At 41.6% G+C, this 24,490-nt stretch overlaps 1 protein-coding gene across 3 annotated transcripts in view; it reads left to right on the forward strand.

Moving 5' to 3' along the window:
• Window positions 1–24,490, forward strand: part of BRSK2 (BR serine/threonine kinase 2) — a 615,416-nt gene that overhangs the window by 511,630 nt on the left and 79,296 nt on the right. For all 3 annotated transcript variants that reach the window (XM_069223152.1, XM_069223151.1, XM_069223150.1), the window contains exons 13-14: window positions 11,843–11,903; window positions 23,209–23,416. In XM_069223152.1, coding sequence (XP_069079253.1) covers window positions 11,843–11,903; window positions 23,209–23,416 — 269 coding nt within the window. The remainder of the gene's footprint in view (window positions 1–11,842; window positions 11,904–23,208; window positions 23,417–24,490) is intronic.

Genomic DNA, 24,490 nt, shown 5'->3' on the forward strand with positions numbered 1-24,490 from the left:
TGTCCAGGAACTGGCAGATAAAGTCTTTGATGTCCCGGAGTCTTTTTAACATGAGGCAAGCCCAGCCCAAGCCCTTGGAGAACCTTTCGAAGCAGGATGCAAAAAGCCAAGTCCAGCTCTTTCACTCCCAGGACAGAAGCAGCAAGCAGCAGGCCAGCACAACAAAGCAACAGGCAGAGTGGAAGTCCCTCCTACAGCATCCAGCTCATCTTTCTGGCAAAATGTCATCAGTCCAGAAAGGATTCTAATTATGTGGTGTTGGAGGTCCAGTACTTATACCCATTTCCGTCTCAGAAGAAGGCAAACTTCAAAGAGAAGTCTTTGTAGCGCAAGACCCTGCCTTTCCCTGACCTGGCCCCAGACACACCCCAGGAGGTTGGAGACTGCTTGTGTGAGTACAGGCACAGCCCTATTCAGGTGCAAGTTTCGGCTCCAACTGTAGCTCAGGAAAACCCATCAGCCTGGTGATGGGCCATCAGGATATGCAGGGCACACCTCAGCTCCCTTTGTAGGACTGTCTAGAGTGAATGCACAAACAGCCCAACTGTCATCCTGACCCAGACTTGTATTCAGCAGACAGGCAGAGGCACAGAATGGTTAAGCTTTCTAAAAGTGGCATTTTCAAGCTCACAGTTCAAAAACCAACTTCACAAAAACTCGTATGTTTAAATTGTGAGTTCAGAGACCCTGAACTCCACATCTGTATCTGCTCCCAATGCATAATTGCACTTAAAAGATATTTCAAGGCAATCCCAATGTTTTACTATGGGAGAGATAGGCCTTGCAATAGTGAAAACTGAATTTAGCAGTATTCCACTATCAAAACGTGTAAAACACACCAGTATATATCCTAACTTTTAAATACCATGAGGCACAGCTTTTATTTATAGTTTATTTATTTATTCATCTATTTATTTATTTAACGAATGAATCACTACCCTCGCCTTTCTGCACCAGACAGCCAGGTCCAAAATGAACATTTTGGGGAGTGATTCCTGGTGGATCCACCCTGTTTCTCAGCTGTCTGCACCAATGACACCCTTCTCTAGGCCCCTCTCGAAACAAGGTTCACGTGAAAAAGGTGGACTCTCATGAGGTGTACATCACTTAATGTACACCCTCCTCACTCCATGGTTCTCTTCAGGCACAAGATGCAAGGTCCTTCTCATGTAGCTGCTTGTTCATCAAGATCACAATCACTCTAGGGCCCCATCCACCTATATCTCTGGTGGGGAATGGGTAAAGGAGGTCAAACAGTGTTAGTTTTCTCTTTAAAGTGATCAGAGAACACAATCAAATGAATCGCTTTGTTGTCTAGGGTATGAGGCAAATCTTCTCCTTGCCTTATACAGCTCTGTTCTATGTGAGGCACCTGAAGTCACTCTGAGAAGAATAATTCCATATTTGTGCTTACTATGGCCCTCATTCTGACCTTGGCGGGCGGCGGAGGCCGCCCGCCAAAGTCCCGCCGTCAGGTTACCGTTCCGCGGTCGAAAGACCGCGGCGGTAATTCTGACTTTCCCGCTGGGCTGGCGGGCGGTCGCCTTCAGACCGCCCGCCAGCCCAGCGGGAAAGAGGCTTCCACGATGAAGCCGGCTCGGAATCGAGCCGGCGGAGTGGAAGCTGTGCGACGGGTGCAGTTGCACCCGTCGCGTATTTCACTGTCTGCGCAGCAGACAGTGAAATACATGTAGGGGCCCTCTTACGGGGGCCCCTGCAATGCCCATGTCAGTGGCATGGGCACTGCAGGGGACCCCAGGGGCCCCGCGACCCCCCCCTACCGCCATCCGGATCCCGGCGGTCGGACCGCCGGGATCTGGATGGCGGTAGGGGGGGTCGGAATCCCCTCGGCGGCGCAGCAAGCTGCGCCGCCTTGGAGGATTCAATGGGGCGGCGGTACACTGGCGGGAGCCCGCCAGTGGTGCCGGTCCGACCGCGGCTTTACCGCCGCGGTCGGAATCCCCATTGGAGCACCGCCGGCCTGTCGGCGGTGCTCCCGCGGTCCTCCGCCCTGGCGGTCTTTGACCGCCAGGGTCAGAATGACCGCCTATGTGTTTTTTTAGAGACTGTGTTGGTTATAGATTTGGAATTTCATAGTAAAAATGATAAATATTTTCTTTGAAACCCAGAGTGTTGATTCCTTTCCAGATCATGGATGGTATGGAGCGGTACTTATAGTAAGGCCCTCGTCTGAAAGGACTTTAAAGAAGTGTAATGGAATCCTTTGAGACTAGAGACAATCTTTGTTTTGAGAATGATGCGTCATTGTAGTGAGTGACACATTAAGAACTTTCATTACAAGTGATGTGCTAAATTCACAAGCTGTGCAACTGTTTGCTCGGGTGTGTAATTACGAGTTAGAAGGGGGAATTTTTCAAGCCCTGGAGTTTTCCCCAGTGAAATGCATGTGTGCAGGTCAAACCCGATGAGGAAACTTATTCGAAGTTCTATTTATCCCACCCTTTGATTTCTGAACCCAGGGGTGTACATTTTCTTAGGGGTGCGATAAATATTACCTGTTATACCGAGGCACTGCCATTGTTATCTCCGTGTGTGTACATTTGCAGCTTCGTTTAGTGAGTCAGAGAATGTCACAGGGAGAAGATTTAGATGTGTAACTTTGTGGATTCGGAGCAAGAATGCTAGGATCTTAAGGGGATTGTAGTGCCGAATCTTATACGTACCGTTCCTACAATCGGCTGGTCCAGCCTGCTATGTAGTAAAATACTGATTATTGGTGAGACTAGCAATAACATACCATTATAAGTATTTCTCAATCACACGCTAGTGCCAGAAGAAATGTCAACGTTTACCTGTTCTGTTGTTTTTTCGTGTGATTTGAGATGACTGTTTTTGAAAAATGTACCTCTTTTGATTTAAAAATACATTTTCAAGTATACATTAAGGCTACCAACTTCATTTTTCCAACGACATTTAAAATGCGTTTCACAAATTAGCACAATTGCACAAAATATAAATACAGTCAGACTCAATCGTCAAAATCCACAATACATATTTGTATTTCTTTCTCTCTCCTTTTTGACAGATCGACCGTAGTAGTTCGTCAACTACAAGTTAAAAATTCGACATGCAAAAATGTACCATACAAAATACAATTTATTAATAAACGCATCAGCTATAAATAGACAAGTATAAAATAATAAAAACCTCGAGATAAAATCTGTAAAATTTCATGATCAACAGACTCTTTTGCAGCATTCATAAAATCCAAGCCCGAATGGGCTCAAGAGGAAATAAGAGGGACACGCATGCAACACTTAATTTCAATTAATCATAGATATACTGTAGTGTCAGTCGCTTTTGACAATGCAGCAAAAAAATCTAAAGCCCATAATCACTATTACCCTAACACAATGGTTCCTAACCTTTTGACATATGTGGACCCCCCACATGATCATTACTGCTACCCGGGGACCACCAATGAATCATTATTGGAATCCGCCCCCCCTCCCCTTCGAGACATTACTTAAAGCTGGGGACCTAATCTGTTAAGATTTTCTGAGCAGTCTCGGACTCCCTGAGGAGGCTTCGTGGACCCCCTGGGGTCCCCGGACCACAGTTTAGGAACCACTGCCCTATTGGGGTCACATTTACAAATTCTAAGAGTACATTTACACAGTTTGTCAAACTCAGAAGGCGACACATGGGTGCTATCTCCCTGGCTCTTGGTGCTGGATATTTTGCACAAAAGAATAATAAATGCTCTTTGGTCTTATTAGCAATAATGCATACCAGGCACAGAGTAGACCTGCCATGTGGTGAAGCCCATGTTGAAGTAAACACACCCGTCGGCAGAATGCCATACCTAAATTGCAGGAAATGTGCATGGGCAGGGCAAATAAAATCTAAAAATTCCTCTGCCTTGGGCATTCTGTATTACAATGTCCTCTTAACTTCAGTATTCGATATTCATAAAATCCACATCCTTCCTCATGAACACCTACACATTCATCCCTATTTGTACTATTCATATACATACGTTTTCACTGACAACTTAGTAGGCAAAGATAATATCACTATGGTTTGATATTTATTTCAGATGATAATGGTATTGATTTTAAATTAGTTGTGTCCGATCACAAATTAATAATGGTCAGTTAAAATTTTCTGATAGATATACAGTTAATGAGATTGCAGAAGACCGATCTGGCTCTGATATGAAGTGACTGTAGGATATCCTTTCTATGGGGTATTTTCCATACCTAAATCTATGGTGTATGCTTTTTTCTTATGAAAATGAGCTCTACACTAAGGCCTTGATTACGAGTAGCCTGTAGCGGTATCCCGTGCGTTGGGGGATGATACTGCTCTGGACAGCTACACGTTTTCTGGTGTTTCTGGTCGTGCTTTATCAAGTTCTCAAACTCCAGACTGATAATTCATGCCCCATATATGCAGTACCTTGTGACTTGTGAGAAACTGTGGGTGCTGGTACACAAGGCTCCAGACCACCCTCTTACTTTAAGATTGAGAGCACTAAAAGGCTCCTTTCGTTTGAAAACAAAGAGTGTGCTCACCTGCCACGCTCAGACTCCCTGTACACCACCCTACTAGGCCACTTAAAAAGCCACCACAACATTTACCACATGCCCCTACATGATGGTAAATATGTGCAGATTTGGGCCTATGTAGAATTCTGACATTGTGTTCATGGGTCAGCAAGTTGTTACTCATTCTGGGGAAATCACTCATAGTTCTTGCTAACTCACAGGAGAGATAAGAGATTGAATCGTTAATTTCAGACCTGATATTTCCTCCTACAGCTACCTCGTATTGAAGGCTTTTGAGTACAGTCTGGTGGTTGTTCTGGTGCAGTCCTACTTCCTTTGGTCCTGTAATGTACATGTTCTCGTTCCCAGCACAGTGTGAAAAGAGACAAAGCCCCCAGTCAGCCTGGAGTAATTTATTACTAATAGCCAATGTTCTTTGCCCAGTGTGGCTCTCTCATGGCACACAGCTGACTCAGTGATGGAAACACCCAGGCTTCTGAAGCTAGTGCTTCCAACCCTGTGGTATTTGAGTGAGGCAGTCTCTTCTACACTGAGGGACAGCAAGGATTCTGAGAATGTAGATTTTCATAGTTTAAACGTTTAGAGAATCACGATTTTATTAAAGACAAGGAGGCTAGTGTTATGCATTAATACTTTTATTCATTACTTCCAAGCAGCCTATTTAAAACTCCTTTTTAGAATCAACCATGACAACGTAAGCAAAAAGAACTTTGTCTATAAAACTTCCCAACACTCCACACTCTTCCTCTTTTGATGCTGTTCTGAAACTCCAGTCAATTTTCTGTAGCTTCCCCAAATGTATCCTCAGTTATCTAAAAGAAGTATATTGACAACAATGTAAGATTACTTGTACTGTAATAATAAGATATACTTTACATTTATTAACATGTGCCTTAGTAAGTACAATAATCTAAATATCCATTTACAAAGTGACAGTAATAAATACAAACAATAATGTAATCCTTTCTTTTTTTTTTTACTCCCTCCAAAGGGAAGGGAGGGAGTGATAATGCTAGCCTCCTTGTCTTCAATAAAATCATGATTCTCTAAACATTAGAACTATGAGTGAGAATTTACTTTTTATGGCAAGGCGGGAGGTTTGCATTATGCATGTTCAAAGCTTCTCAACACAGAGCTAGAGACATGCTCCACAGGTTTGAAGTAATCATTTTGCATTACACCAGTCCGCTGCCTTCAGTATCTCTCCCAATCTTCCTCCTGCACAATAAACCTATGAGGACAAAGCCCCTCTTAAGGAGTGTGTTTTAAACCTTTCCACATCCACACCTGCTTCTTTCATGGCATTCTTCATCCATCAAGCAATGGTTGCTACTGAAACAGCTTTAATGGTTTCACATACAAATTCAACGACTGAGTGACACCTTCTGCTCTAAACTCCTCCATCCTTTTTCATATTCTCTTATACATTCAACCATACAAAATTTCAGTTTCTCCTCAAAATATGGCAAAAAACACTGATTCTGACATGGTTTTATCTCTCTTCTACATCTCAAAATAAACTCCTTCTGGTTGTTAAAACCAACCTCCCAAATCCAGTTCCTGAACATCAGACACTCTTCTAAAACAAATTAAACACAATAAAGTTGCCAACTTCCATGATAACTCTCTCAAAGCTAAATATCTATTTGGAGGCCAGCTGTCAAATAAAATCAAAAGCAAATATACATCCAAAAACTTGTTATATCTTGACCTATGAGGTCTCTTCAAATGAATACCCTTCATCACTCTACACACCAGTGCACTCCTACATACAGATAAACTCTGCTCCAGTGAATGCCGTGCTGCATTAGCTGATCTATAATAATTCAAAGTTGTATATGCCAAACCCTTATTAAATAATTCAGCTAGGAAATTGTCTACTTCCACGACATCCACTTCCACAGGATCCAGACTCCGTTCCAAGCACCAACATGACCAAACTTTCCAGGCTATGGGTTTCAGAGTTGGTTTACATCTGTTTTTTGTTTGTTTTCCCTTCTTAGGATGGGGGCAAAAACAGGACTTTTGAATGGCACCGGGTCCAGGCAGCACACTCGAAGAAAGAGGAAGTGCGGTCCTGGATGGCTATATTTATGGGACTATATCTCTATGGTTGTTTTCACTGCAGCAAATACTTTTGGGCTTTGTAGTCTTTGTTATTAAGGCTGCTGAATGGAAATTAAAAAAGGAGTCAAAGCATAATCTGAGCCTCTGGTCCTGACATAGAATCTGGGATTGTTCCAAACACTGCCCTTCTATTCCAAGCTTCCAAAGTTTCCAACCACCAGGTTAACTCCTCCCTCACTTCTTATGATACTTTCACCTTGTCTCCATACCATAAGCACTTTGACAAACCTGAACCTTTCAATCTCTGAAGACGCCTTTAATTTAAAGGCCCTGTGAATACTGCCTGAATTGAAGAGGACATCACACAAACTACATCCCTCAGAGAAACATCCTCTTTTTTTACGTAATTGGTTTACTTCTCTTTTTTTATCAACTTTACCTTCCTGTCTGGCAACCTAAGTTGTACCTTCACTGTGTCCACAATGAAACCTAAACCCTCTAATCGTGAGTTGCTTCCAAAATTGATTTCTCCAGATTCACTATAAATCCCAGTCTCTCTAAAGACTGTCTCACTACTTGCAAATATTTCTCTAAAACCTCCCTGTCTTGATCAAGATGAGAATATCGTCTAAATTACCATCCTTACACCTTGCTCTCTCAATAGGCCCACAATGGGTTTTAAAATGTTTGTAAAACACCAAGGGGCTGAGGAAAGACCAAAAGGTAGACATCTGAATTGGTAAAGAATCCCATTCCATCTGAACTGTAGACATTTTTTACTTTTTTTGTTCATCAGGATAGCGAAATAAGCATCTATGAAACCTAATTTCACCATTCAATCTTTCGATTGTAAAATATCTCTCAACATGTATATCCCTTCCATTTTGAAATGACGATGAGTCACACATTGATTTACCTGACGAAGGTTTATTACCAGTCTCCAACCTTTGTCCTTTTTTACTAAGAATAACGTGCTTACAAAACATTTCTCCTCTTCCTTGACCTGAATTATGGCATGTTTCCCTAAGATTTGATTTATTTCTTCTCTGCTCTTCTTTGAAGTGAAGTTCCCTGGGCTCTCTGTCGAACTCTATTTTGAAACCGTTTACGATTATATCAATACCCAACTGTCTTGTGTTAGCTTTTGCCACTCTTTCTTGACTAATGTCAACCTTCTTCACACCTTTAAAAGGGAAAAACCAGTAGAAATCTTCATACTCACTCGTCAAGAAAGACTTGTTCTCTCCCTCTAGGAGATCTTCATACTCACTCAATCAGGAAGACTTGTTTTCTCCCTCTGGCTATTTGCCTCTGCTTCCTCCTCTTCTTTGTGGGTAGAAATTTGATGTTCCTTGACCTCCTCTGTAATTTGATCTCCGAAATCCAGCTTGGGACTTAAAATATCATAGGCTGGAAGGTTGCCCTCTCCTTCAAGCCCTCTGATATGGTTGCATGGCAGAACCACGCACTGCGTCTTTTCCACACATGCCTTTACCATGCAAGCTTTTACAATGAATTTTGTTGTGAAAGCATGCTTAGTTAAGGCATATGTGGAAACGGCATGCATGGTTCTGTCATACACCACCCCCTTAACCTAAAAAGTTAGACCAACCCACCTTCTGCCCTGAGGTAAAAAAACTACCGCCACTCCAATAAATAAACTACCTAGACTCCCTCCACCACCCTAAGCCCTAAGAAAAAAAATACCCTGTCCCCACCACACCTGCCCCTAAAAACTAAACTACCCTGGCACTCCCACCCACTTCGAGCTCTAAAACCTTTCCTCACTGCTAATAACTAAACTACCCCAAACACCCCACCCACCCTAAGCCCTAAAAAGTAAACTAGCCCAACTCCATCCACTCCCGCCCCTAACAAATAAACTACCTGAGCCCCCCACCCACCCTGAGCCCTAAATCCACCTCACTGCTAAAAACTACCCCAAAGCCTGCCCCAACCCCACTTAACTCACCACGTCCTTTCCCGATCCTTCCTCATCTTTTCTCCTCCTGCTCTTCATTAAGCCTCCCCCACCCCTAAAAAATAAACTACCCTACCTCCCCACCCCGCCCTTAAAAATAAACTACCCCACCCACCCTAAGCCCTAAAAAAAAAAAAAAACTACCCCAAACCCCACACCTGGCCCCTAAAAAATAAACCCCAACTCTCCCATCTACCCTAAGCACTAAACCCAACCCCACTTACCTAACTGCGTCCTCTCCCAATGCTTCCTCCTCTCGTCCCGCCATTCATAAACCTTCCCCGCCCCTAAAAAATAACTACCTCAGCCCCCACCCTAAGCTCTATAAAAAATATATATACCCCAAACGCCCCACCCCACCCCTAAAAAATAAACTACTCAGTCCCCCTACCTACCCTAAGCCCTAAAAACTAAACTTCCCCAAACCCCCACCCTGCCCCTAAAAAAAAAGCTCAACAAGCCCTTAATCCACCCTACACCTAAAAACTACCTCAACCCTACACCCGCCCCACTTACCTCACCGTGTCCTCTCTTGATCCACTAGACTGCTCTCTGCCTTAACCACGCATATGCATAGTTTGGCACATCAGTGTTTAAGGCACAGAAAAAGGCAGTCGTCGTTGCGCTTGCATGGTAAATGTCTGCGTTGTTTACAAAGCGATATTTAGGACGTTTCCCCTCTAATATGAATTGTTTGCATGAAATACTTTAGGCATGGAGCTTTGAGCTTTGTCTAAAGCTGTGAATTTTGCCACAAACATTCCTAAAGATTAAACCATACCTTCTTCGAAGAGAAAACCCTTTGTATCATCAACACTTTCTTTTTTGGCTAGGTCACTCAATTTTGGGCTGATTCTAAACCAAACAGCTTTCTTTCTCTCAGCTACAAGGCTTGCATTGGCATTTCCCAGATAGCAAATCGCCGTCTGGCTCCAACCCCTGAGGAGTTCTAGGTCTATATCACCTCCGATAATCTATGTCTCCTCAACTAAATCAAATATACGGCTTAGAAGACCCAATGCATCCAACAGTTTATCCTCCCACTGTTTCAGCAAGCATGCCAGAGTCTTTCTTGGATCTCTCCAAGTTTGAAAAATTAGTTCTGGGTCTAAATCAGTGGTCATCATGACCTTTTCTCCTACTATGGGCCTTCAACAGCCCTCATAATGTTTCATTACTACTTTTCCAAGGGTTTTCTTATCTTTCTTTTAACATATTCTGCTACATGACCCAAAGGCCACCAGTCAGAATTCCTCGGATGCCTAATTTCCTTAGGATCAAACATTTTTTGACGTAAAGGGTCTTTTAAACCTCTTTCGGTTTTCTGTAAAGAAATCTCATGATCTCTAAATTCTCAATTAGTTACAATATCTCCTTTATCATAATCCATATAAAATACATGTTCCTCCTATTCAGGATTGATCTTCATTCCTCTAATAACATGACTGAATTCACCTGCAGGGTTAACCTGCTCAGAACTTGTTCTGCTTAGGATCACCTTCTCTTGTGAGTCACATTGGACTCCAAACTTTGAAAGATACTGAGACCTCCTCAACCATTAAGTGTTTCTTTTTCTGTAAACACTTTTCACCTGGACCTTTATTAGAAGATCTCTCTTCCTCAGACATGGTCCAATACTCCTCCTCATCATCTAGTCCCTTTCTCTTCTTACTTTTTAGGATATTACATAATGTCACCTTTACGCTGTCCTTCACTTCTTGTCTAATTATTTCTCTCATTCTCTCCTCCTGAATATCCTTTTCCTTATTTAACTCTGCCATTTTCCAAACATTATTGATTAATATGTTGTATACTCCAATAAATGTCTAAAACACTTCAAATAACCTCCAAAAGCACTCTACACTGAACCGACCGTGAACCAAAATCCCTCAGGAATAGACTGATAGGAAAACATTTGTGCATTCTAGTCAGCCTTAAAAAAGACCCAAACTCACATGAGACAGATATATTACATAATGCATCGTAGTGCACTTCCTGTCAGTGTAGCAGCTTACTCGTTTTGATCAAATCAAAATCAGTATGTCCGATTGATTTGTAAGTAGTATCGTCACATTATCTTTTCCTAATACCCAAAGCTTAATTTCAGTTTGACGTTTCTATTCTCTGCTCGCGAGTACAAAAGTTGCGCGACTCGTGAACAAAAAATTCCTTTTTATTTTAAAAGACGCGTCAATTTAACATAAAGTGTCTTCAGTTTTGCGAAAAGAAACTTCTGATGTGCGCTTATTTTCTAAGCAGCGTACAATAAATAAACACATCCAGTTAACCTCGAGACAAGTAGATGAACACGTTAACTTCCAAGTCTTCTCACATGGACATTTCAAACGGCTCGCGCCTCAAAGAAAGTGAATGCTTAGCTGTAACAAAATATAAACGTTTGTGCGTTATGTAAAATAATGAAAATACATATCTTGAACACTAATACAACCGTATTCTTATTAATTACTTTACTCACCCAAATTTGAAGTAAGTTTATTACTAAAATCTGTCAAATAAACATTACAATTGTTCCATTTAAGCAAAACATGAGTTTGTTAAGTCTAACACAGATCCTATTAATTGGGTTCTGATGACTCTCCTCTAACAACGCTTTCCAAGTAAACTAACCACTATAATTTGTAAAATAAATATATGGTAAACATTTTGTAACGGGCAAGATATGGAAGATATGCATATCTGCTCAGAAACAGCAAACAAAAGAGAAAGTGTGTGGAGTGTTGGGGAGTTTTATGGACTGAAAGTTATTTTTGCTTATGTTATCATAATTGAATGTAATATGGAGCTTTAAAGAGGCTGCATGGAAGCAGTGAATAAAATGATTAATGCATAATGCTTGCCTCCTGTCTTGCCATAAGATTCCTGCTTCTTAAATACAATGGGAGGACTTGCAATTTAGTGACTATAGCTTTGCATGTGATATGTCCAAGATGCTTGCAAGCACTGAGTGATCTTCAACAAGATATTGAATTTCTCTCCCTTCTGTTTTATCGCTTGTAATTGGTTAATGTTGGAAACAGACTCAACTTATTGGTTGTTTGGTATGCCTATTTTAAACGTCACCCAAGAGTTATGGTGGTTGATCATACATTTCTCACGCCTCCCCAGTAGCCTCTTGGCTTGCAACTCTGTGCCCTTTGGGCATTGATCCTTCCTGCTGTGCCATTTGGCTTCTTTTCCTGTAAAGTCCAACTCTCAATCTGCAGCAATTTATAAGGACTTTCTTTTTATTGTGTCCTCACAGGTCACGGTCCATCAGTGGAGCCTCCTCCGGCCTTTCTACAAGCCCCCTCAGTAGCCCACGGGTAAGTGACATTGAGGTTTCATCAGACACAGTGCCCCCAGAGGTGACCGACATTAACCGCTCACCAAGAATACTCTCCGTCCCATCTCATTTATTTTGGATGGGAAGACATGTGGGGGGAGGGGAGGTTGTGTCTTAAAGTAAATTAAGTGATCACTCAATAGGGTAGTACTTCAACTGGCCTGTACAGCTGGGGCAGAGGGTCATGTTAAATGGTGTCCCACTCCTACTAGTGTCTCGGGATCCCAGTCTGTTGATATATCTGTAGTTGCAGAAAATAACTCATTTTCTCTTTCACCGGTGCCAAAAAATCCTTCGGCAGCCTGCAGCCTCCTGAAACTACCCTACAAGGGTCACCATCTCTCTCATCCCACTTGTCGTAGTCCTTTCCATCTCTAATGGTTCCAACAACAGCCTTATGCCCATCTGCCTGTAATCCATGCATCTATTATACTATTGTCATATAAATTCTCTTAAATGGAAGGCATCTCTGAAACTGAATTTTAACTGTGGTGGACATTTGATAACACCTGTCACCTCCTCATCAGAGTCAGAACATGAAAATTACATTTGTCCGAGAAGCAGACCCTCCAAGACCTCAGCCAATGTCATACCATGATTGTCCACTGAACGTCCCTGCTGCAACACATATTTGTTTTACTGTCTGCAGACCTCAGCCAGTGCTATACACTGAATGGCCACACGGTCACTGCTATGCCTGTTTGTGTTCCCTTCAGGGCCTTAAACAGTGCTTCAATTTGCCTCTACTTTAAGTACCCCTCTTAGCATCAGTAACTACAGTGTCCTTTGAACCCACCAAAGTACACAGGAAGGAACAAATTGATTTATTCGCATTGTAAGATATCCACAGTATATCCGTATGTATATATGAGGCTATATGGTGTGCTGCACGCATGAGTGCTCATGATGGCTGTACCAACACTTCTACCCTTTATATTGAACGCAAGCCTTCTAGGAGCAGGAGTAAGGAGCAACATGTGCTTTTATATTGGCGTGAGTCAGTATGTGATTGGATAGGATTAGGAGTGTCATAAGTAATTGCTTAGGTATGTATTTTTGAGTTAATTTATTCTGTGGAAATCAAAAAAAGCACATAAAACATGCTCTCCAGCTTCTTACGTTAGAAGGTGGAAATGGGTGTGTGCGATTGAGTGAACAATGTTTGTAGATATTATAAGTGACAAAGTATAATGTACACAACGGAGAGAGAATATGTGTCTTGTGAATGAATATATAAGTGAAAGACGCAAGTAAGGTGTGTCGGCTGGTGGAGAGAGAAAAAGACTGAGTTTTTGGATTGATGGATGTGTGCAGAGCACATGTGTAAATGCAGTCTATTGTTTTGAGATAGGGAAGCCTGCCACCATGTCATTATGTAAGTGCTGAACACGCCTCCAGCACCATTTCCTTTTAGGAAACAACAGCTCTTGGGGAAAGTCTCTCTGTTGAAGACTTCTCTCCACACATCCAGTGCTCACATGGTTATGGTGCATGCAGACTGCCAAACCCACTCTTCCCGTACTGGGGTAGAAGGAGAGACTGTGCCCATATTTTCATCCAATCACCTGCTTTGTGTGTGTGTCTGCTAGCAGCAGCCCTGCTCTCGCCATCTGCACGCTGCCCGAAACCAGTGCTGCCTCAATCATTCAGACCTCACCCCTTCTTCCCCCAGACACACACACCTTTCTTGCCTCTACCCAGGGCTCTATCTTTGCCTGCATTTCTTGCCAAGGACGTTCGTGCATGCAGCAATGTTAAAACAGTGCTCACAGGATCACATTTTATCCAAGTAGGTGACAGTAGTTGCTACAGTATATTCATATTCAGGACAGAAGGGTTCTGAGGAAGAAAGGAAGCAGCAGATTATCTTGACTTAAACAAAAAGAAGCGACTTAAGAGCTGATATTATAAAAGGGTGGAAGATAACTCTAACCTGTGTTGTTGCAGAGTCTGTTTAGTCGTGACTTCACACCTGTGACCGGTTCTAATTGTTCAAGTGTTAATGCTAACAGATGATGCCTTACTTTAATTTATAGATTTTCAGGGATGCTGGCAGCCTGGTTTACAAATAGATTTGCAGCTAACAAATCTGTTATTGTTCAAGAATAGCGTTTGCATAATATCTCCTGACATGAATATAATGTCCTAAGCATTGTTTACGAAAATATTACCGAAGTAGATTTAATGAGAGAAAATCGAACCCAATACTTTTGTAGATGATATCAGACGATATGATGATATGTAACTACAGATTTTTTTAGTTGTGTTATGGATCATTTCCATGGGTCATTGTTTGTTGATAGGAGAATTTAGATAACCGTCAGTGAGTAAACTATTATTATTGCTGTTGTATGAGTTTATTATTAGGCTGTTGATTGTTTATTTTGACTTTGATAATTAGTTATGAGTTGAGTTTTTAATGGCTAATTATGTTGTAACACTAGTTATTAAAATGTTGATAGACAGTCTTTGCTTTGCATAAAAACACACCAGTAGCTTTGTTGGGCACCACGTTTCTGGTCAATTTGATCTGGTACTGGTGACAAATCATATACTGTTGAATTGACAGATCTCTGATGTGTTCATTGTTTTTAAATGACTTGCCACTGAAGGGTTACTTCTGTTTTACACAATTCGTTATTTTGTTGTATTTCTTTAGGTGACCAATGGTTAATTTATTGGCTTAGTTTTAGATGAGAGCTTAACAATGAGTTAGTTGAGTGCATCTGAAGATTGTAAATGTGTAATGTCATGTTCCCTCGATGTCAATAAATTATTTTAGTTTGAGATCACAGATTACCCGTGGGCTATATAAGTGAGCATATTAGAGATATTTCTCTTTACTGTTGGATGAGAGTTTGTTAGCTTCCTTTTTAATGGGTTTGCGTAGTTCTCCTCACTTCTTGTCAGTTGGCTTTTACTTTTTACACAATGATTGCTGTTACATTAGGTTTTAGTAAATAAAATGCTCGATGATGAGTTAGATATAAATTATATTTCCTATTATAGAACAATTCTCTTTCAGTTGTGAGTATCTCAAAATGCTCTTGTGTAATGCCCTCCCATGAAATTGTGGTAATGTTCTATGTTTGTGACTGCAGGGTATTTGAAATACTCATTCCTCTTACTAAGGGCATGTTTATAATTGGCAGCAGTTGTTTGATATGCTGCAAACCCCTCTGTTAACATTTTTATTTTTTAAATAGTTACAATCTTCATTTGAAGATGCTCTTAACGCTGTTATACGAGACAATGGGTCAGATGCTTAAAAATTCCATTAGCAAAAGGGGGTCTCAATTTGCACACTAAGGTTTTACGAACAGCATAGAATTTTGTCTTCATCTTTATAATAGCTTTTATTTCAGTTAACAACCATAAAAAGCATGCAACAACATTTCATGCAGTACGACACAAAGATTAAAATCAATGATATACACTTTCAATTTATATCAAACTCCTAAAGACTAAATAGCAGTAAAACAGGTAAAAAAAAAAATAAGGTCAATTATATTCAACTGACTCACTAAAATTACAAACCCTTCTCCTTACGTACTAAATTTACACTGAAAAGGTATCTACTGGGGCCAACAACTACAGGCTGGAACGTGTCAGTTTAAAAAATTCTTAAACTTAAACTTCGCACTTGTATAGCACACTACTCACTCATTAGGGTCTCAAGGCACTGTACGCATACCGCTGTGGAACCCCTCCTGGCTTTTCCCTGTGAGGCTCCCACTCCTGGGCAACCCCCAGGGTGAAGCCAGGCATCCAAGCACTGTCAGGGCCATTGTGGAGATTAAGCAAGCTATTGCCCAGGGTTACACAGTGGGACCAATTAATTAGATTAGGCACTGAGGTGAGAATTATCTGGTCCAAGGGAATTGAGCCCAAGACCCGCCAAGGTGGGAATTGAACCCTGGTCCCAGGCCAGATCTCCGCATCAGGGTCTGCCGCTCTAACCATTGTGCCACACTTCTCCACTTAGTGCTTCTCAAAAATGTCCTGGTCCCAATATTTCAGGACCTTGGCCTAATACACTTTCTCCCTGGGATGGTGTATGCCAGGCAAAAGAACAGCATGTGTGCCAGGTTTTCTTCTGCATTTAAAGTACATAGTGTACAGAGGGCCTTCCCCTTGACAGTAAAGTCAGATGACCATCTGATCGTTTTTGATTTAATCTGGAGAATATCAAAACGGAACATCATGTATAATGATTTTCGCTGATTGTGATTTGTATATTATCCAAATAAGATTCAAAACTTGGGAACCCAAGAATTGTGTAATGGGCCTACCTACACTAGCGTTACAATGAACTCAGTCTAGTACATATTCCTATTAAGGACGTTTCTAAACCTTCTTTGAATGGACTGTCATTTGGTTAAATGGACCCAGAATAGTAAAGGTCTTGATTCAGCTTGTTTCTCTATTTTCCTAATGCCGGTGTCGCAATACACTGGTGTCATAAGTGTACGATTAGGCACGTGGAGCAGCATCCTTACAAATTTGTTATCATCTGTGGTGAGCGTGCCGAGGTTACTCAGCCCCTCCACTATTTCGCCCCATGAAGGGCTGTTGTTTGGGCCCTATAGTTATAAATCTCCAAAGTTAGCGAAACTGCTTTAGATTTAGTGGATTTGTGCTTTTTTGCAGTGGCCATAGATTTTTTTGATAAAACAGCTCTAGATCTATTTATTTGTGGTTTCCGGTGCAGTTTTGTATCTAATGTAATACCAAGGTACTTAAAATTAGCTACATACTCCAGTTGTTGATTTTGGACAGTGATGTTTTACCTGAAAGACTTATGCAGATTTATGGCCATGTATTTTGTCTTACTAGAGTAAATTTTGAGGCCCTTTTTGGTCCAATAATCGTTAAAGCTATCTAAAAGTCTTTGCAGCCCCTTTGGTACCGGGGATAGCAGGATGGTATCATCTGTGAATAATAATGCAGGTATTGGAGCCCCTTCCAATTTTGGAGGGTCATGATTGCAGTGCAGCTGGTGGGGCGCAACCTTGTTGACGTATAGCATAAAAAGCCTAGGTGCTAATACACATCCCTGCCTTACTCCCCTTTTAGTGGGTATTGCATCTGCAAGTTCACCGCCAGGTCCTCAGCAAACCCTGGCGTAATTGTCTTGATGGAGTCTGACTATTTGCACAAGGAGATTTTCGGGTACGCCATGCCTTTTCAGCTAATCCCACAGGAGATCCCTTGAGACAAGGTCAAAGGCTGATTTTAAATCAATAAATGCTACGTAGGTGCCCTCCTCTCAGTTTGGTGTATTTCCAGGCTATGCACGTGAGTCTGAAGACCTGATCGATCGTACTAGTTCTCGCTCTAAATCCTGCTTGATATGGCGAAATAATGATTTAATTTATCCAAATGCTGAGTTTGCCTAGTACTTGTTTAGCATAAACCTTTTGCAAAGCATCAATTAAGCTAATGGGTCTGTAATTGGCAGGTTCTTGCTGATTACCCTTTTTAAAGATAGGACCAATTTCAGCTCCTTTCCATGTTTCATGTTCTGGTCCCCCTGATGCCTATGCATTGCAGAGCAAGTTTACATACGATGCTCACAATGTCTTGTCATGTTTCAGAAGATCACCTGGTAGTTTGTCAGGGCCTTGGGCTTTCCTTGGCTTGATTGGATCTATTGCTGCCCTAGTCTCATCTAGGCTAAAATAGAGGGCAGAAGGTGTAACCCAATTTGTGTCTTTGAGGCTTGGCCCCTTTATGGATTGCAAATACTTGGTAGCATCAGAATACAGGTGAGTGAGGTGCCTGCTCCATGTACAAGGATCCAAATAATGGTCTAAACTGTTACTTCCAATTTTACTACCATGGGCCATTATTTTCCAAAAGGCTGCATGATCCTTACTTTTGGCTGCGGAGACCAGATCATTCCAGTTTGTATCATCCCAGTCCTTTTTGGCTAAGGTTATTGTTTTCTTGCACTCTGCTCTTACGTCTCTTACCAACTCTATATTTCTAGTCTTCAAGGCCATCGATAGTCGCCCGTTTGCCACACGGCAGCCCTTAGTAAACAAAGGATTGTTTGGTGGGCACTTAGGTATGCCTATTGTCTTGTGGTTTGGGGCGTACTTGGTCAGAAATGGCTAAATTGTCTCAACCAAGAAACAGTGTATTTGTGCAATAGGAATGTCACTGGGAGGGCTATCTACAAAAGGCGATAGGACATTAGAGAATGCACTGTAGCTCCATGTCGTAATTTCTAGCCTACTCATAATGTCTGTTCACTTAACTGACCTATGATTGTTACCAGTTGTTGGTTGGAGTAGATTTCTAGCGCCCAGGTCTCAAAGAGGGTTCCTAATACTTCTAGACAGAGTGGATGGTTGTCGCTCTCTTCTCTTTTGTCCACTTTGAGGTCAACTAGGCTATCCCAGATTTTAATGCTAGCCAATATATAGCCAATTCTAGATTTGGTGGCACCTCTTTTAAATATGTGTGTGCTCGGGCTATCAGATGGCATCCTGCCATTGCACTCTCACAACCCGTGACCTGAAACAAAGTGAATTAATTGCATGGCAGCTGCTGTGCACGGGACAGTGGTGCCTACAACCAGTGACAGGATGCCTCTCACCATGTCCTTTTCCTCTAAAATAGATTACAACCCCATGATTGGCTCGAAGTTACAGTTAAGATTACCACCTATGGTGCCTACAGCCTCCAGGCTTATGGAGCCAAGGAAACTATCTAGCCACAGAAGATTCTATGCAAGACACTTTTGGTCTAAAACAGATGTTGAATAAATACATTTCAGTTCTATTTTGTGTTTTTATCAGTAAGCGAAAAATGTCCGTAGACGATATTCCCAGTATCTCTATACTCGCTTTTAAGGAGATTTTAGCCCATATGACCAGACTCCCAGATGGTCTACCTCTCTTTGAATCTACTGCACTGACACTGAACAATGGTAGCCTCGCTTGTATGTGGCTCCAGCAAAATGCTGCAAAGAAATCTAAAAGATTTTTTACGATTAGGTTTAGGGGGATCAATAACCTTTGGTGAAACTACTTGTTTACAATCTGCTACTTTACTGGGATATGACTGGGAATTTTTTGTCAAACCTTTATACTAATAGGACAGTTTGCAAAATTCCAATTTTGAATAGATCACAATACAACCTACCTCTTTACTATTCATGAGGCAGGTCACAAATTGCAACTGGTACTGCTGGGGTTGGCAGATTACCATATCTGTGATTGCTTTTTAAAAAATATGCATTTTTTAAAAACAGTTTAAGAGTTTGTGTACCCCTGCAAACTCGTACACAAACTTTTTTTTTTTTTTTAACATTCACAAAGAGAAAGGGGTTTATCATGGGAAGAGATCCACCAGGGACCGCTGCCCCTCTGCGAATGAATTGGTAAGGACCCAGTAAGGAGTTGGCAACCTATCAAAGGTTTGCAACTGAGATTGCGGTCACAGTTCATGCATACATAGAATTCCAAAATGCATGTTGAAAGAGATGCCCTAAACATACCCCTTACAAATCGCGACTTGCTGTACATTTCTAAAGCCATTTTGCATTTCGGCAAGCAGTTAATAAATCACATTTAGTACATCTTAAAAAGACATTTAGCGGTCGCAGATCATGCGATTTAGCAAATAGCAGGGTTTACAAATGCTAAATGGCTTTGCACATCTGGCCCTAGGTTTCAGTATTATTCAATTAATGAAATCAGGCCTATTAAATTATTTAACATTCATTTCATGTTCCAAATTAACCACAGCACTTTTTAACAACTTGTGATTGATAAATAAGTGGAGATGCCATATCTATTTCTCATCTTATTGTGAGTGAATACCAAGCCTGTTAAGCTAGTTTTTTTGTTCCATGCCATGTTCTGTTAGGTGAAGTGTTTGATAATCGATTACTCTTTGCTCACTTGTGTTTTGCTTGATAGATTTTCTCATGTTATAGATCCAGTGGATGAAATACTCATTTGATTTATGTGACAGATTATCAATGGGTTGGTTCTGTTAAACGGATGACTTGCTGTTTGTTTAGTGTATTTTCTAGTGGCAGATAATTGTCTCATTTCCTGAACATGGACGTGTAAATATTGGCATTCTGCTTTCTAATACGTTGATGAATTGTCACATGATAAGGTGTTTTGGGGTTATTGCGAGATGCATAAACATTGCTAGTTAGTGGTAGACATTCTTGCTGAGAGATTGTGTTCTTTCTACACTGATTGCTTATTATTGTTCTTATTGTTAAATATAACTTGTACAGCGCAGAGTTAGTGTGGCTTCGCAGCACCCTGGATAATTATATTGATTGAACTGGGATTCCAACGACCTATTAGAAATGGGCACACTTTTACGTAACATATTTTAACCGTATTCCCATATTTGGTGATGTTAGTGAAAGCACCATAGTAAGCGTTGACGCCAATATTGGGAATTGTTGGTGACTTTGTATTCAAAAGGCACCTGCAGATAATAGCGGAAATCATATTCCTATATTTTAAGATACTGTGAGCAGACAGTGAATCTTCTTTAGATTCTACTTCTAGAAACCCTGTATTTGCACCCAAAATGGCGCAGAGCAAGATGGAGAAAACCCAAAGCACATTATGAGAAAGATATGCGACAAAGTGCACACATTTAACTTTTTCTGATCCTCATCATAGATCTTTGAGCAGAGTTGAAGTGACTTCCTTCCCAGTGCTGCAGACAGTGCCGGCGAAGGACACCAGATAGACTGGCTGCATCGTGCCCAGTCTATCTGGTGTACATCGCCGTAACATAGAGTTTGATCTTTCGATTGCTTCAGACCTCATCAAGGTGAAGGACGCTATTTTTAATAGACTGTAACCCAATTCTAAATAGGACCAGAGAGGTTCTGGAAAGGTCCAATGCTCTTCACTCTGTTGCTCAATCTCTTCTTCCTCGTGTTGTCACTCGTGTAGTGTTTCTACAGGTTAACAAAACAGGCATGATGGATCAGGTCTGCTTCACCCAGTGGACCTGCCTCCTGTCATGGGCTCAACTTCCGGTTGACATCTGTAATCTGGCATCTCACTTACCTTAGGATGCCTGTGTGCTAGGGCACAATGGCTCTGTTTTCTCACCTGAGGTAAGGTGCACGCATGTAAAAAGAAAGTAGTCATGGCTAAAATAATCAGATGTTTAGAATGCCTCGGATAAGGCTGGGAGCGTGCTTCCAGAAGCTGAATAAAAGAGCTCAGGTTATTTTATGTGTTGCATAATTGTTTTGCACACTGTGTGTGCCAGATGTTCCCAAATCATCCATCAAAATCACTCACATACAGAAAGAGATTGGCCTATCAGATGCTTGAGCCATGGCTTAAGGTCAGGTGCCCACTGCAGAGCACGCTTTAATACTTAGAGGAAGAATATACCAGTTACTGAGAATAGTGAGTAATGAGTTATGGCAACTGTTGCATTTCCACTGAATGTGCTGCCAAACTCAGCACCGCATCTAGCTGATGGCATCCATCAGCCTGAAAGCCATAATGAAAGGTGTAGCAGAAAAGGTGTGGCCATTGTCCTGCTTGGTCACCTGGTAGTCGAGGGCCTCAGTTGGTGTATATATAACTTTTGTGTAATCTTTCCACTCTAAAGTTTACAAACACATTTTTGATTTCTTCTTGTTTGTGTCTTATTTTAAGGGAGGAAGGGTTACGGTTTCGTTCCATACATTTATATTTTTACAAATCGGTGAAGCCATTTGTGAAAGTGCATTCTGTAGAAGACACATATTTAGTGAAATCACTTTTTGGGCACTTATATCCTACTGGGGCCTGGTGTTTAAATGCTGGTACCTTCTAGGCCTGTGCTCCTTGCTGATCAAGATCGCTCGAATGTAAGCATTACTGATTACACCAGTGACCAAGCAGGAGAAGCCTATTTGATGCCTGAGGTTTGTTGCTGCCAAACTAGCAGGTTTGCTTGTTATGCCGCCTTGCAAGGTAACAAAGCAGAGACTTAAATTTCGTAGAATAAGAGCTGTCAAAAGAAGACTGAAAATGTATTGATTGACTCAAAGGGTTTCATAAAATGCTCTACTGTGACTTATTGAGACTCATCTGTTAAGGAATCTCAAGGGAACTCTATACAACATGTATTGGAAAGACAAGAAGAGGTCTAAAAAAAAAAATCCAACTCGAATTTTGAACTATACTCATTCATACTTTTATTTCGACATTGGAAAACATATCTCAATGGTTTAATCAAAATTTGCCATTTAGAAACTGGACTGCTTTTCATGTGAAGAAATGAATGAGCCCAGAAATGGTAACCTCAAAATGGAGGTTGATGTTCAAATAGTGTCAGTAGTAATACTTCCTTTTACGAGACAATGAAGAGCTAAAAGGTAGATGCTTCTGCTCTCAATTACACGAAGCTCTTTCCCTTCCCCTAAGCATCTTCACATGTATCTTCATTGGCTTCATGTCAGCTGTGGATCACGCTTTTGCTGCTTGTTAATGCCCTTCTCACCGCACACCTTTTGCTTTGCCTGTCTGTTTAGGTCGTTCTGGTGATCATTGTGGGTTTGGCTGCCGCTGCTGCTATTGTTGAATCTGTTGTCAGAATTTGCTGCATTTCCCTGCTAACTGCATGTCTCTTGTTTTTTGTTCTTTTTTTTGTTGTTCTTGTTCCTTTGCAATCATTCCCCACATCACCCAACTTTTGACTGTCTCCCACTCCATTCTTAATGTTCACATTCCTCTTCCCATCCTGTGGATGTGATTGCTTCGTTATGGTATTGGGCAAATGCTTTTCTATGTGCATGCATCTTCACTGGTTGACTGCACACATACTTGAGATATGCATGGGTTCTCTCTCTTTCTCCTCGCCCTTCTTTGCGTTTTGTCTCCTAGCCTGTCAGAAAGTTCTTCATCCCCCCTCAGAATCCCAACCACCCTTTTCCCCCCCGCCCTCAGGTGACCTTGGATGCTGATGCCTGTAGAAACACGAGGCAAGGTAACAATCTCCAGCCAATGCCGGGGATGTCGCCTAATCCTAAGACGCAGACCCTGCCATCTAAGAACAAGCTGGCCGACAAGCCTATCCAGTCAACCAAATCCAACCCGCTTCCTGCCAGCCGCTCCAACGCCTCGCCTTCACGGAGCATACCCTCACAAAATGCACATAACCGTCTGCCTGTCAACACAGCCAACTACAGTCCCAAAATCACTGTTCCAGCAGCGCACACTACCCCCATGTCTCCGATTCGGTTATCACCTTATAGTAATGATGGCCACACCAAATCTATTCCTACAATACAGGTCACCCCTCACCCTTCTCCGAGGGGAAGTCCCCTGCCCACCCCCAAGGGAACACCAGTGCACACTCCCAAGGAGAGCCCAGCTGGCACGCCGAACCCAACACCACCTTCCAGTCCAAGCATCGGGGGCATGCCCTGGAGGACGCGCCTCAATTCCATCAAGAACAGCTTCCTTGGGTCACCACGCTTCCACCGTCGGAAATTACAGGGTAAGTTGAAAATTGCAGTGCAAGTCTTTCATTTATTGATTCAATTCTATTTCATGTGTTTCAGGAAAAATCATAAGGCAAACTGAGTGACGGAGATAATGGGCAGAAGTAGTGGGATCCACGGTTGTGTAAAAAACAAAAAAGGGATGAGGCTCTAGTTGGTGACATTTGCACGTTTGATGAGGTCAAGAGAATACAGGCAAACAGGGAGACTAGTATGTTCTGGAATTTAGTAATAGGAGCAAGTGGAGGAAGGGCGAATCATGAATGGATGGAGATGAAGTGATTGGTTCATGTGAAAAGTTGAAAGAGACTTGTAATTGACTCAACTTCAATAGAATTGGGTCCTTTGGGTCAATTTTACCAACTTTTCTATTACCCGAGAATAACTTTCCCTGTCCAGGAGGCATATTGGTCAGCATATTGTGAAATGGAGCCTCGAGCAATTTAGGCAGAATCCTTGCCTCCTATGCCACTTTTGCATTAAATTTAAATGTTGTAAAGATAAAAAAGAAGTCATTTAATTTCTGGGCAGATCTTCTCTAGTTTGTTGGCAGTTCCACAAGCCTGTCTTCTGATTCCTCTTTCTTCTATTCATGCACATACTTTTCAAAGCGTAATTATATTCACAAGCCCTAAATCAAAATGTATTGTTCACTGGATACTTTTTCCAAAACAGCCTGATTTTGGAGATAAACCTCCTTCGAAATTGCAGATAACTAGCAATCTGCAAGTATGGAACGCCATGACCTGTGAATAAATGGCTCTCACTTAGATCAAATCCAGAGTTGTTTGCTCTCCTCCTGAAAAGGTTATAGTTGATATGTTTATTATAAAGGAGGGTGGGGCAAAGGGAGTGGGAGGCACGGGGGAAAATGCAGAGGTGACAGCTTTAGTCCTATTATCTGTCTGCTAAACAGGAGTATGCAAAACTAGGCGAAGAAGTGGAGTACGGTATTTAGAAAATTAAATGAAAGGGAAGGATAACTAACATCTTTAGGGTGTCTAAACTTTTTCCTATCTATATTATTTAAAATTATATAAAATATTGGCGCTACTCCTGCAGAGTACATA

Source organism: Pleurodeles waltl, chromosome 3_1 (genome assembly GCF_031143425.1).
Source record: "Pleurodeles waltl isolate 20211129_DDA chromosome 3_1, aPleWal1.hap1.20221129, whole genome shotgun sequence".
NCBI lineage: Eukaryota > Metazoa > Chordata > Amphibia > Caudata > Salamandridae > Pleurodeles > Pleurodeles waltl.